This window comes from Lolium perenne, chromosome 2 (genome assembly GCF_019359855.2).
Source record: "Lolium perenne isolate Kyuss_39 chromosome 2, Kyuss_2.0, whole genome shotgun sequence".
In the NCBI taxonomy this organism is placed as follows: Eukaryota; Viridiplantae; Streptophyta; class Magnoliopsida; order Poales; family Poaceae; genus Lolium; species Lolium perenne.
In genome coordinates this window covers 300548103-300562972 of record NC_067245.2, presented here as the reverse complement: position 1 = coordinate 300562972, position 14870 = coordinate 300548103, and the positions used below count along the sequence as shown (strand labels likewise).

General features: G+C 43.1%; 1 protein-coding gene across 1 annotated transcript; it reads left to right on the top strand.

Annotated features, from left to right (window-relative positions):
• The first annotated feature begins 3597 nt into the window (after positions 1–3597).
• Positions 3598–4684, top strand: LOC127330651 (uncharacterized). The gene is made up of 2 exons (XM_051356790.2): positions 3598–4116; positions 4192–4684. The coding sequence occupies exons 1-2, from the start codon at positions 3771–3773 to the stop codon at positions 4614–4616; spliced, it is 771 nt and encodes a 256-aa protein (XP_051212750.1). The 5' UTR covers positions 3598–3770; the 3' UTR covers positions 4617–4684.
• Positions 4685–14870: the final 10186 nt, after the last annotated feature.

Genomic DNA, 14870 nt, shown 5'->3' with positions numbered 1-14870 from the left:
GTGCACTTGTGGTTGGCCACTCAGGATTAAAGAGATTACTATGTCGTCCATGTTTTAGTTAGCTTCCAATGCAGCCTTATGGTATTATGGGCTCTGCCGGGAATAAGTAAGTTGTGAGGAGTTCAACTTGTTGCTAGACAGAGGGTGGTGGCCAAAAGGGACGAGTCTAGCTAGTATGGTTGAATTTTCCTTCTAAAAGCTCTTGTCTCATTCTTCTCTTGGGAAGGGTGGGTCGTAAGGTGAAAGTGCACAACCTCTCGAGAGTTAAACCTAAGATCTTAGCCGTGTCCCCGGTTACGGATAATTTGAGCTTTCTAGGCAGGGAATGTACGGAAGAATCTCATCACCTTTTCTGAATGTATTTAGAATTTGATCAACCTTGAAAAACTCATGGGAGATGTAACTATGTGATTATTCTAAAAACCATTGGAAATTTAACCATGGTGTGATTTCATAATGTCATCACAAGTTTTGTAAAATGTTTTATTTTAAATAAAATATAGGATAAAATTGGCTTTATGCAAACTAGCCTAAACTCCACTAGCCAAATATCATGTAGATAGTCATGTCTAAAACTGCCACTAAATAAGTGTCATTTGCCAGTACATCATTGTACTGACCTCCATTCGTGGGGCTGCATATTCAAACGTGCAGGATTTTTCTGAGGAGAAGTACTTGGTAGGATCTCGAGTCTACATTCCAACATGACTGTGGCACATGAAGATGATGAAGGCTCATTGATGATTGACATTTCCGTTGTGTTTGTTATGAACATTTCATATGAGCTAGTCCATGTGACTATGCAAATTGTAAGGTTTTACTTTACCCTCTGGATCAACAATGTAGTAATTTGATATTATTGCAATGATTACTATATTTTGTAATGTGTATGCTATCAGTGATTCCGAAAATAGCACTATACACAGGTATCTTACCTTTATTAAAAGGTAGGGTGCTACAAGGAAGGAGCTCAAACAATCATTTACCTAGTAAAGCTGAGTTATTGACCTCAAGATCATGAACTCGAAGCTCACCTTGGTCTATAAGGAGCTCAAACTGTACTGCATTTAACCAGTCGATTTTTTTTCTCACTGTCCCCGTACCAAAAGAATCTGGATCTATAATAATCGAGTTTGTGCAGGATTCTTTTTTTCCAAAGAAAGAAATATATCATATACGGTACCGTATTTGTCAGTACATAATTAATGAGTACAAATCTTCCTCCAAGGGACAACAGTTTACCCTTCCAACTACTAAGACATTTTCAAAGTCTTTCCGAAATTATTTTCCATTCAGCATTTGTAAGTTTCCGATAATGAATCGGAATCCCCAAATAACGAATAGGAAATTGGTCTTGCCCACAACGAAACAACTCCGCGTAGAGAGTTTTCTCATCTTGAGCATCACCGAAACAAAACAATTCACTTTTATGAAAATTAATCTTTAAACCCGAAAGCTGCTCGAAGGCCGCCAAAATTAATTTTAGGTTGCGAGCTTTTTCAAGATCATGGTCCATAAAAAAAGTATCATCGGCATATTGAAGAATTGATAAACCACCGTCAATAAGACGTGGAATCACTCCTTCAAACTGACCATCATACTTCGCACGTTCGATCAAGATAGCTAGCATGTCCACCACAATGTTAAATAACATTGGCGATAGTGGATCCCCTTGGCGCAAGCCATTCCGTGTCTGGAAGTAATGTCCAGTGTCATTATTTACTTTGATGCCCACATTTCCTCTAGACACGAAATTATTAATCAAAGCACACCACTCAAGAGAAAAACCTTTCATCCTAAGAGTCTGCTGCAGAAAATACCATTTAATCTTATCATAGGCCTTCGGGTGTTGTTTGGTCTCGCTTATCCGTGAAACACACGCGCACTAGCACCACGCAAGGCTCCAATCTCCACTGATGTAGGATCGATAGTTGTGCTTACATAATGTATTTTCCTCTCTCTCTTGTGTACTCTCTATATATATACACCCCATGAGGATGAATACAATATATGTGTGCAGCATTCCAATTGCATGGTAACCTATTTCTGATCCTACTCTCACGCTTCCGCCATAGCCTCTCCAGGAACTGTCGCCGGTGCCACTTCCTCCGCTGCCGATGTTGCCCCTATTTCTGCTTCCACCAACTCCCTTTCTCTCAAGGCCGTCCTAGGCGCCACGCGGACAAAAAATAATTCGCTCATGAGGAAGTTTATTTTGTGACCCGGAAGTTGTCTGTGAAGGAAATATGGCATAGAGGCAACAATAAAATTGAAGAAAAACCCTAATACAAACGTGGGCGCAGGTGCGCCGTAGGGCGGCATCAGGTGCGCATGCACGCCATAGGGACCCAGATGGATGCCATAATGGGCCGATGGCAGGGACGCGACATAGGGTGATGGTGGGGGCGCGATGTATGTCGATTGCGAGATCGCAGCAGGGGCGGTCGGCAGAGGTTGGTGTGGAGCCGCGGTGGTAGCCATCACCGGCGTAGATGGGCAGGCATACACCCAGGCCAGGGGCTAAGACGCCAAGAATGGGGAAACGGCATCGACGGCGAATGTGAGAACAGCAGGGGCCGGCGGCGGCGGGATTCAACCAAGGTACGGTGGCGAAAGACATTGGGTCGACCTAGTCTCATACCATGTAAAACCACGTGATTTGCGGCAACTACTCAACACCCTAATACGGATGTGGCTATCTCGTATATATAGGGGTACACAAAGGAGGACAATACATACAAGACATGTACATAGGCTAATCTTAAATACAGTCTAATAGTAAGATACTTACAATGTGAGACAATATGCCAATATGATTGAATGATGTGCGTGAGTGGGACTGCAGTATGACATGTTATTCGATTTTCAATCTATGTACATGGAGAATATGGATAGAAATTGGAACAGACAGAGCATCACAGACCTGCAATTGCATTGACACTCCTCTGTTCCAAAGCTGCATGAAGAATCCAAAGACTGGATTTATTGAAGCTGCTTCACCATCATGGGTCCATGCATTTTCATCACATTCACTTCACCTCGTTGGAGCTTTGTGCTTCCTTCTATTGGCACCAGTACAGTACCTGATGCCTAGGTCTCTCACTAGTTCATCTCCTTACCTGAAAGGTTAAACTATCCAAAACAAGCATTAGGTGAATAAACTGCCCGAATCCATGGTGTCCTTGCTGCCTATCTGCACACATGGATCATTAGTAAAAGTACCACCTTGCTACCTCATCAGCAAACAACGTCAGCATCAGGTCAAAATTCCTCCTTTTTCTAGTCAGTAGTATTCATCTTCCCCCTATTCAGCAAATTGCACCAGATGGCCCCTCCACCTTTGCAGCACTATTCAGCAACTACCTAAACGGGGACCTTGTTAAGCACTTTAGTGTCCACAGGATGGCTCTCTAGAACACAGAAACACCTTTTCTCAGTCCAAGCCAAAACGATTCAGTAATCGGTGAGGTCCAGTGTAATAATTACTTAGTTGAGCCCTACCACTTTTTTTGCTTTACATGTTGTCTAGAAGGTGAGAGGAAGTAGAGACAGACAGACAGACAGTCCTGAGTTTTACACAACGATCAATCGCCATCCCGAGCCGGTCATTTTGTTCAATTATCCTCCATGAAAGCTTCAACTAGACGGCTCATCTCAGCTACTTGAAGTTCAGAATAGACACACCTGAGTTCACATGACACTTGCAAGGGCTAGCACACTGCACACAGCCGCGCGATCTTTGTTTCTTGTGAGTTTCTAGGATCGGTTTAATGGGCGCCGGCTGCTACGGCCGCAGAAGGCTCTCGGAGCTTCTCGAGGAGCAGCAGGAGCCGTTCCTCCTCCACCACGCCACCACGGAGGCAGCCCCGCCGTGCTGCTCCAAGAACGGCGACGCTACAGGGAGGAGGTCTACGTTGGGCAGGGCCGTGAGGACGGCGGTGCTTTTCGCCGGCTGCTTCTATTGCGCCGGTCGTGAGAGCTTTCGCCGGCTACCGCGCGCCGACAGCCACCGCGACGACGACGACGATGGTGGGAGGCGGCTCAGCCCGGTGTCCGTCCTGGACGTGCTGCGGTACTCCGACGAGGAATCGCATTCGTCCCCCAAGCTCAGCAACTGTAAGCGCTACTACTGAATTCTCTCTCCGCAAAGCACAACCATGCCACGCACTCACACTCTGCTTCTTGATATAGGGGAGGAGGAGGCGGAGGAGCCATCGTCGACGTCAGGGAGCTCACCGCCATCCTGCTTGCTCACCGGCGGAGCCACCTCTTCACCTGTCACCCTGCTCATTGCCGACGACAAGACTCGCGCACGCGCAGCGGTGGAGGCGACGGGGAGGAGGAGCGAAGAGGAGCAGAGGATCATTTCTTCTTGGGACAGGATCGCGGGCGACATCGAGAGGGTCCCAGCGCTGGCGGAGCTCGACCTATTCTACTCCGGGTCGGCGCCGGAATGGTTGCCTCAGCAACGGTGGCTCAGGCTGGGGGAGGCGTCGCGGCGGGTAGGGGCGAGTATCGAGGCAATGATCTTCGAGGAGGTCCGTGATGAGGCTGTGCGCGACATGCTCAGTTTGCATGCTGTAATTTCCCTTGTGACTACATTTTCATGCTCGTGACAACTAATCTATGGAGTATGCCCACTTTTTTCTGAATGAGGAAACGACATAATATTCAGATTAAAAATATACCTTTGTTTATATATATAAATATATACTTTGTTGATGAAGTAAAATGAATTATTCTATTGATGGTCCCGAAAAAAAGTGGATCTGTACCCGCAATAAAAAAAGTGGATCTAAGAGTAGAGGAACGTGTTCATGTGTCAAATCTAGGCATAGAGCGAACGGCTAGATGTGAAGAACGTGTTTTTACATGGTGTTATGAAAGAGGAGGTTTACATGAAACAACTATCGGGTTTTCGGTCTTTCGCTACTCCAAATTATATTTGCAAGCTTGATAAAACTTTATATGGTCTTGGTACTCTCACCTGTGTTCCAAGTTACATACTCTTGGTTTTCTCCCATCCAAGGCTGATTCTCTGTTTCTTTATGATAAGTCGGGTCTTACTATGTTCCTCTTGATTTATGATGATGATATCATTGTTACAAGCTCTTCTGATTCGGCCATATCAGCTCTTCTTCATCATTTGAGTTCTGATTTTGCTCTTAAGGATCTTGGAGATCTTCATTATTTTCTAGGCATTGAGGTTTGCAAACAGTCCAATAAGCTCCTCTTAAGTCAGGAAAAATATGCTACAGACTTACTGGCTAGATCCGTGGATCGGATGATGGTGGCTCCTGCGTCGTTTTCCTAATTATATAGCGCATCATTCTTGGAGTTTTGCATCAGTCAGGGGGCCACTAGATGTTTTTAGTGGAGGCTGAGCGGTGTTCCATCTTCTGCTCGACGACGATGAGTCTTGGCGGCGTGGTTGATACGTCCAAAACGTATCTACTTTCCCGAACACTTTTGTTATTGTTTTGCCTCTAATTTGTGTATTTTGAATACAACTAACACAGACTAACGCTGTCTTCAGCAGAATTGCCCTGGTGTCCTATTTTTGTGCAGAAACTCAACTTTCAGGAAAATCCCTGGAAATAATTGCAATGGGCCTATTTTCACAAAAGATTGACGGAACCAGAAGACGAGACGGAGGGGGGCCACGGGGCGCCCACACCACCAGGCGGTGCGGTGGGCCCCTGGGCCGCGCCGGCCTATGGTGGCGCCGCCTCGGCCAGCCTCCGACGCTCCCCTCTGGACTACTTAAGCCCTCTGACCTAAAAACGCGAGGGGGTTCGAGCAATTTGCGAGAAGACATCCAGAACTCCGCCGCCATCGCGAAACTCCGTCTCGGGACCAGAAACTCCGTTCTGGCACCCTGCCGGGACGGGGAATTGGAGGAGATCATCGCCATCATCACCACCGACGCCTCTCCATCAACCATCCATGCTTCCCCCATCCATGTGTGACTAATTCCCCCGCTGTAGGCTGAAGGGGATGGTAGGGATTGGATGAGATTGTTCATGTAATAGTATAAGATTGTTAGGGCATAGTGCCTAGTATCCGTTGTTGTTACTTTTATGATATTGTTGCAACTTGTTATGCTTAATGCTTGTCACTAGGGCCCTAGTGCCATGATTTCAGATCTGAACATGTTATTGACTCATGATGATATTCATTGTTTTATGATCTTACCTGCAAGTTGTATACACATATTGCTGTGCGGAACCTGAAGCCCCGAAGTGACAGAAATTGGGACAACCAGAGGGGAAGGCGGTGATATGAGGATCACATGTGTTCACGAAGTGTTAATGCTTTGCTCCGGTACTCTATTAAAAGGAGTACCTTAATTACCAGTAGATTCCCTAGAGGCCCGGCTGCCACCGGCTGGTAGGACAAAAGATGTTGTGCAAGTTTCTCATTGCGAGCACGTACGACTATATATGGAACACATGCCTATGGTTGTTTAGTACTTGGATACTGTTTTATTACTATCTGCAAATGCCCTGCCTTGATTGTTACATGAGTTCTCTTATCCATGCAGCGCCCGTTCATCCATCCCTGTGCCTACAGTATTTTAATCCTGCTGTTTACTACAATCACTACTGTTGTGTCTTTATTACACTGCTGCTTATATTTCACTACTGCTACTGCTATAAAACTGTTGCTACTGATAAACTCTTGCGAGCAAGTCTGTTTCCAGGTGCAGTGATACGTCTCCAACGTATCTATAATTTCTGATGTTCCATGCTAGTTTTATGACAATACCTACATGTTTTGCTCACACTTTATAATGATTTCATGCATTTTCCGAAACTAACCTATTAACAAGATGCCACAGTGCCAGTTCCTGTTTTCTGTTGTTTTTGGTTCCAGAAAGGCTGTTCGGGCAATATTCTCGGAATTCGACGAAACAAAGGACAAACATCATATTTCACCGAGACGGACCAGAACACTGAAGGAGAGCAGGAGGTGAGGCCTAGGGCTCCCAGACCATAGGGCGGCGCGGCCTAGAAGGGGGGCGCGCCAGCCTATGGGGTGGCCCTCCCAGGCACCCCCTTGCGCCGCCTCTTCGCCTATAAAATCCCTCGAGACCTAAAAACCCCGATACCAATTGACGAAACTCCAGAAAGACTCCAGGGGCGCCGCCGCCATCGCGAAACTCCAATTCGGGGGACAGAATCTCTGTTCCGGCACGCCACCGGGACGGGGAAGTGCCCCCGGAAGCCATCTCCATCAACGCCACCGCCTCCATCATGCTCCGTGAGTAGTTCCCCCATGGACTAAGGGTTCTAGCAGTAGCTAGTTGGTACTCTCTCCCATGTACTTCAATACAATGATCTCATGAGCTGCCTTACATGATTGAGATCCATCTGATGTAATCGGTGTTGTGTTTGTTGGGATGCGATGGATTGTTACATTATGATTAGTCTATCTATAAAGTTTGTGAAGTTATTGTTGCTGCAATCTTGTTGTGTTTAATGCTTGTCACTAGTACACGAGTGGCATGATCTTAGATTTAAGCTCTATAATTATTGCTTAGATTGTATCTACAAGTTGTTTGCACATATTGCTGTCCGAAACCCGAGGCCCCAAAGTGACATAAATTGGGACAACCGGAGGGGAAGGCTGTGATATGAGGATCACATGTTTTTACAAAGTGTTAATGCTTTGCTCCGGTGCTCTATTAAAAGGAGTACCTTAATTTCCAGTAGATTCCCTTGAGGCCCGGCTGCCACCGGCTAGTAGGACAAAAGATGTTCTGCAAGTTTCTCATTGCGAGCACGTATGACTATATATGGAAAACATGCCTACATGATTAATAATCTTGATGTTCTATCTTAATGCTATTTCAATCCTATCAATTGCCCAACTGTAATTTGTTCACCCAACACTTGTCACTTGTTATTGGAGAGTTACCACTAGTGTAGATAGCTGGGAACCCCGGTCCATCTCTCATCATCATATACTCGTTTCTATATGACATTGGAAGTAGTATCAACTATTTTCTGATGCCATTGCCTCTGTATTCTTTGCTCGTGTTATTCTTGTTACTATTGCTCTCATATTACTGCTGCTTTCACATCACCCATGTTACTAGTGCTTTTCCAGGTGCAGCTGAATTGACAACTCAGTTGTTAAGGCTTATACGTATTCTTTACCTCCCCTTGTGTCGAATCAATAAATTTGGGTTTTACTTCCCTCAAAGACTGTTGCGATCCCCTATACTTGTGGGTTATCAAGATTATTTTCTAGCGCCGTTGCCGGGGAGGCATAGCTCTACTCATAAGTTCACCTGGGGAGTACACTCTACCTCTCTCTGTTTTTATTTTATTTTATTTTGTTTTGCTTAGTTTACTTTTGTCTAGTTTGTTTTTGTCTTGTTTTATTATATACCCAAAAATCCATAAAATTTTGAAAAACCTAAAAATTTAAAACTATTGTTATGGGAGAACCCACAACCTATTTGGAGCTTACAGAATTATATAATAATTATAGAGAATCAAGAACGGGTAAAGTCATGAGTGCTTTGATAGAAAAATTGAATACAATAGCTAAAATCTTGCTTAAACGCCATGATATAAACTGTTGCTCTCAACAGGATACTAAACATCTTAAATTCCAATGTGGCTTTAGTGAAGAAGTTTTAATTATGAACTACAATTGGAATAACTATATTCATCTTGGGTTCGAAGAAGTAGAACAATTTGTCTTATTTATGGGAGCTTCTGAGATCGAATCCTTCATGTCTAAAAATTATGAAACTTGTGTTGCTTGTAAGGACCTTAAAGATTATGTCTCTTATATCCTTAATTTTTGCATAGAAAGTTACAGCGATAATCCTTATATCATTGACTATAAAGAGAGACTCATTAATGCACAAGAATGCACTCACAATTTGCAGGAACCTGTGAAAGAAGAAATTGATGAACCTGAAAGCTCATTGGATGAAAAAGAGGAGGAAATTGATGAACCTGAGAGCTCATTGGGTGAAAAAGAAGAGGAGAGTGATGAACAAAAGGAGGAAGAATGGATTAGCTACCCATGCCAACCTTCTAATGAGAGTAACTCTTTATCTCTTACACTATTTGATTGTCCTCCATGCTTACCAAAGGAGGATGAATGTTATGTTCCTGTGGATTCTCTTGAAATAGTACCTATGAGTAAAACTTGTGAGACTAATTATGCTACTGTTATCTATGATAATCCATGCTACTTTGATAAATCTTATGATAATGCTTTGTTTGTGCGTGATATCGAAATGCATGGTACTAAAGAGTTTTGCTTGGCAAATGTTTATGATAAAGCTCTAGATGATGGTCTATGTTACTTGATAATATTAATTGTACTACTAATGAAAATGGGATTGGAGAGTTCTTGACTTTATGTAGGAGTCCCATATCTCTTGAGATTGATCAATCATCTTATTATATTATTGATAAAAGTGGGTTTGAAAGTTTTAATCCCATTATTTTTGAGCTTGATGAAAATTATGTGTTTGTGGATCATGAAAAGCATGCTTTATGTGATAGTTATATTGTTGAGTTTGTTCATGAAGCTACTGAAAATTATTATGAGAGAGGAAAATATGGTTGTAGAAATTTGCATGGTACTAAAACACCTCTCTACATGCTGAAAATTTTGAAGTTACTCTTGTTTTATCTTCCTATGCTTGTCACTTTGTTCTTCATGAATTTATTTGTGTACAAGATTCCTATGCATAGGAAGTGGGTTAGACTTAAATGTGTTTTGAACTTGCTTCTTGATGCTCTCTTTGCTTCAACTCTCATCCTTATGTGAGCATCATTAAAATTACTGAGCCCATCTTAATGGCTATAAAGGAAGAACTTCTTGGGAGATAACCCATGTTTTTATTTTGCTACTGTTTTGTTGTGTCTTGGAAGTTGTTACTACTGTAGCAACTGATACGTCTCAAACGTATCTATAATTTCTTATGTTCCATGCTACTTTTATGATGATACTCACATGTTCTATACACACTTTACATCATTTATACGCATTTTCTGGCACTAACCTATTGACAAGATGCCGAAGAGCCAGTTGCTGTTTTCTGCTGTTTTTGGTTTCAGAAATCCTACAAAGGAAATATTCTCGAAATCGGACGAAATCAACGCCCAGGGTCTTATTTTTCCACGGAGCTTCAAGAAGACCGAAGGGGGTACGAAGTGGGGCCACGAGGGCCCGTAACCATAGGGCGGCGCGGCCTGCATGGGGCCCGTGCCGGCCTATGGTGTCGGGCCCCTGCGCCGCCTCCAACCCTGCCCTTCCGCCTACTTATAGCCTCCGTCGCGAAATCCCTGTACCGAGAGCCACGATACGGAAATACTTCCAGAGACGCAGCCGCCGCCAATCCCATCTCGGGGGATTCAGGAGATCGCCTCCGGCACCCTGCCGGAGAGGGGAATCATCTCCCGGAGGACTCTTCATCACCATGATCGCCTCCGGATTGATGTGTGAGTAGTTCCTCATTGGACTATGGGTCCATAGCAGTAGCTAGATGGTTGTCTTCTCCTCATTGTGCTATCATGTTAGATCTTGTGAGCTGCCTATCATGATCAAGATCATCTATTTGTAATGCTACATGTTGTGTTTGTTGGGATCCGATGAATATGAATACTATGTCAAGTTGATTATCAATCTATCATATATGTGTTGTTTATGTTCTTGCATGCTCTCCGTTGCTAGTAGAGGCTCTTGCTAAGTTAATACTTGTGACTCCAAGAGGGAGTATTTATGCTCGATAGTGGGTTCATGCCTCCATTGAATCTGGGACAGTGACAGAAAGTTCTAAGGTTGTGGATGTGATGTTGCCACTAGGGATAAAACATTAATGCTTTGTCTAAGGATATTTGTGTTGATTACATTACGCACCATACTTAATTCAATTGTCTGTTGTTTGCAACTTAATACTGGAAGGGGTGCGGATGCTAACCCGAAGGTGGACTTTTTAGGCATAGATGCATGCTGGATAGCGGTCTATGTACTTTGTCGTAATGCCCTGATTAAATCTCATAGTAGTCATCATGATATGTATGTGCATTGTTATGCCCTCTCTATTTGTCAATTGCCCAACTGTAATTTGTTCACCCAACATGCTATTTATCTTATTGGAGAGACACCACTAGTGAACTGTGGACCCCGGTCCATTCTTTTACATCTGAATACAATCTACTGCAAACATTGTTCTTTACTGTTCTTCGCAAACAAACATCATCTTCCACACTATACAATTAATCCTTTGTTTACAGCAAGCCGGTGAGATTGACAACCTCACTGCTACGTTGGGGCAAAGTATCTTGATTATGTTGTGCAGGTTCCACGTTGGCGCCGGAATCTCTGGTGTTGCGCCGCACTACACTCCGTCACCAACGACCTTCACGTGATCCTTGACTCCTACTGGTTTGATAAACCTTGGTTTCTTACTGAGGGAAACTTGCTGCTGCACGCATCACACCTTCCACTTGGGGTTCCCAACGGGCGTGTGCTTTACGCGTCATCAAGCTAAATTTCTGGCGCCGTTGCCGGGGAGATCAAGACGCGCTGCAAGGGGAGTCTCCCACATCCAATCTATTTACTTTGTTTTTGTCTTGCTTTACTTTATTTTATTTACTGCTTTGTTTGCTTTCTTATATAAAAAATACAAAAAAATTAGTTACTTGCATTTACTTTATTTAGTTTGCTTTATTTACTATTGCTAAAATGGGTACTCCTGAGAATACTAAGTTGTGTGACTTCACTAGCACAAATAATAATGATTTCCTATGCACACCTATTGCTCCACCTGCTACTACAGCAATTTTTTTTGAAATTAAACCTGCTTTATTAAATCTTGTTATGAGAGTGCAATTTTCTGGTGTTAGTTCTGATGATGCTGCTGCCCATCTTAATAATTTTGTTGAACTTTGTGAAATGCAAAAGTATAAGTATGTAGATGGTGACATTATAAAATTAAAATTGTTTCCTTTCTCATTAAGAGGAAGAGCTAAAGATTGGTTGCTATCTTTGCCTAAAAATAGTATTGATTCATGGACTAAATGTAAGGATGCTTTCATTGGTAGATATTATCCTCCTGCTAAAATTATATCTTTGAGAAGTAGCATAATGAATTTTAAGCAATTGGATAATGAGCATGTTGCCCAAGCATGGGAAAGAATGAAATATTTGGTCAAGAATTGCCCTACCCATGGACTGACTACTTGGATGATCATCCAAACCTTTTATGCAGGACTGAATTTTTCTTTGCGGAACCTATTGGATTCAGCTGCTGGAGGTACTTTTATGTCCATTGATACGTCTCCAACGTATCGATAATTTCTTATGTTCCATGCCACATTATTGATGATATCTACATGTTTTATGCATACTTTATGTCATATTTATGCATTTTCCGGCACTAACCTATTAACGAGATCTTTGAGGAGCCGATTCTTTTTCTGCTGTTTTTGGTTTCAGAAATCCTAGTAAGGAAATATTCTCGGAATTGGACGAAATCAACGCCCAGGGGCCTATTTTGCCACGAAGCTTCCAGAAGTCCGAGGGAGAGACGAAGTGGGGCCACGGGGCGCCGCCACAGTAGGGCGGCGCGGCCTACAGGGGGCCCGCGGCCCTGCTGTGTGGGGCCCCCGTGACGCCTCCTGACCTGCCCTTCCGCCTACTTAAGGTCTTCGTCGTGAAACCCCCAGTACCAAGAGCCACGATACGGAAAACCTTCCAGAGACGCCGCCGCCGCCAATCCCATCTCGGGGGATTCAGGAGATCGCCTCCGGCACCCTGCCGGAGAGGGGAATCATCTCCCGCAGGACTCTTCACCGCCATGGTCGCCTCCGGAGTGATGAGTGAGTAGTTCACCCCTGGACTATGGGTCCATAGCAGTAGCTAGATGGTCGTCTTCTCCTAATTGTGCTTCATTGTCGGGTCTTATGAGCTGCCTAACATGATCAAGATCATCTATCTGTAATGCTACATGTTGTGTTTGTTGGGATCCGATGAATAGAGAATACTATGTTATGTTGATTATCAATCTATTACCTATGTGTTGTTTATGATCTTGCATGCTCTCCGTTGTTAGTAGAGGCTCTGGCCAAGTTTTTGCTAGTAACTCCAAGAGGGAGTATTTATGCTCGATAGTGGGTTCATGCCTCCATTAAATCTAGGACAGTGACAGAAAGTTCTAAGGTTGTGGATGTGCTGTTGCCACTAGGGATAAAACATCGATGCTCTGTCCAAGGATGTAGTTGTTGATTACATTACGCACCATACTTAATGCAATTGTCTGTTGTTTGCAACTTAATACTGGAGGGGGTTCGGATGATAACCTGAAGGTGGACTTTTTAGGCATAGATGCATGCTGGATAGCGGTCTATGTACTTTGTCGTAATGCCCAATTAAATCTCACTATACTCATCATATCATGTATGTGCATGGTCATGCCCTCTTTATTTGTCAATTGCCCAACTGTAATTTGTTCACCCAACATGCTATTTATCTTATGGGAGAGACACCTCTAGTGAACTGTGGACCCCGGTCCATTCTTTTACATCGAATACAATCTACTGCAATACTAGTTCTACTGTTCTCTGCAAACAATCATCATCCACACTATACATCTAATCCTTTGTTACAGCAAGCCGGTGAGATTGACAACCTCACTGTTACGTTGGGACAAAGTATATTGGTTGTGTTGTGCAGGTTCCACGTTGGCGCCGGAATCCCTGGTGTTGCGCCGCACTACACTTCACCGCCATCAACCTTCAACGTGCTTCTTGGCTCCTACTGGTTCGATAAACCTTGGTTTCTTACTGAGGGAAAACTTGCCGCTGTACGCATCACACCTTCCTCTTGGGGTTCCCAACGGTCGCGTGCTGTACGCGTATCATCCATCACCTTAGGCGCCGCAGTAAAGCTTCTTGATAATATGATGATCAATTACTCTGAATGGCACACTGAAAGGGCTCCACAAGGTAAGAAGGTAAATTCTGTTGAAGAAACCTCCTCCTTGAGTGATAAGATTGATGCTATTATGTCTATGCTTGTGAATGGTAGATCTAATGTTGATCCTAATAATGTTCCTTTAGCTTCATTGGTTTCTCAAGAAGAGCATGTTGATGTGAACTTCATTAAAAATAATAATTTCAACAACAATGCTTATAGGAATAATTCTGGTAACAACTATAGGCCATATCCTTCTAATAATGGTAATGGTTATGGTAATTCTTATGGTAATTCTTACAGCAATAATAGGAGTGTACCCCCTGGTCTTGAAGCCATGCTTAAAGAATTTATTAGTACACAAACTGCTTTTAACAAATCTGTTGAAGCTTGGTAAAATTGATATTCTTGCTTCTAAAGTTGATAGTCTTGCTGCTGATGTTGATCTTTTAAAATTGAAAGTTATGCCTAATGAAACTAAAGATATTAAGTCATTTGCTACAGCAAATGCTATCCAAGTTCGAATTAATGAAAATATTAGATTGATGGCTGAATTGCATGCTAGGTGGGAAAAAGAAGAAAAATTTGCTAAAGAGAATAATGTAACTAAAGTTTGGACTATTACCACCACCAGTAATGTTGATGCTTCACATGTTGCTACACCTCCTACTATCAATGGTAAAATAATTGGTGTTGGCAATGTTTCCACTCCTAATGCAAAGCGTGCAAAACTGCCTGAAACTGCTAAAACTGCTGAAACTGCTTGTGATAAAACTGCTGAAATTTTTCAGAATATTGGGGACAATGATCCCATTGCTGTAGATCATAATGGTTTAGATTTTGATGATTGTCACATCTCTGAAGTTATAAAGTTCTTACAAAAACTTGCTAGAAGTCCCAATGCTAGTGCTATAAATTTG

Excerpts from the sequence above, each read along its gene's own strand:
- LOC127330651 (XM_051356790.2), top strand. The coding sequence starts at position 3,771 with ATGGGCGCCGGCTGCTACGGCCGCAGAAGGCTCTCGGAGCTTCTCGAG. Across the intron at positions 4,117-4,191 it reads GTCCCCCAAGCTCAGCAACT|GGGAGGAGGAGGCGGAGGAG; the intron begins GTAAGCGCTACT and ends TTCTTGATATAG.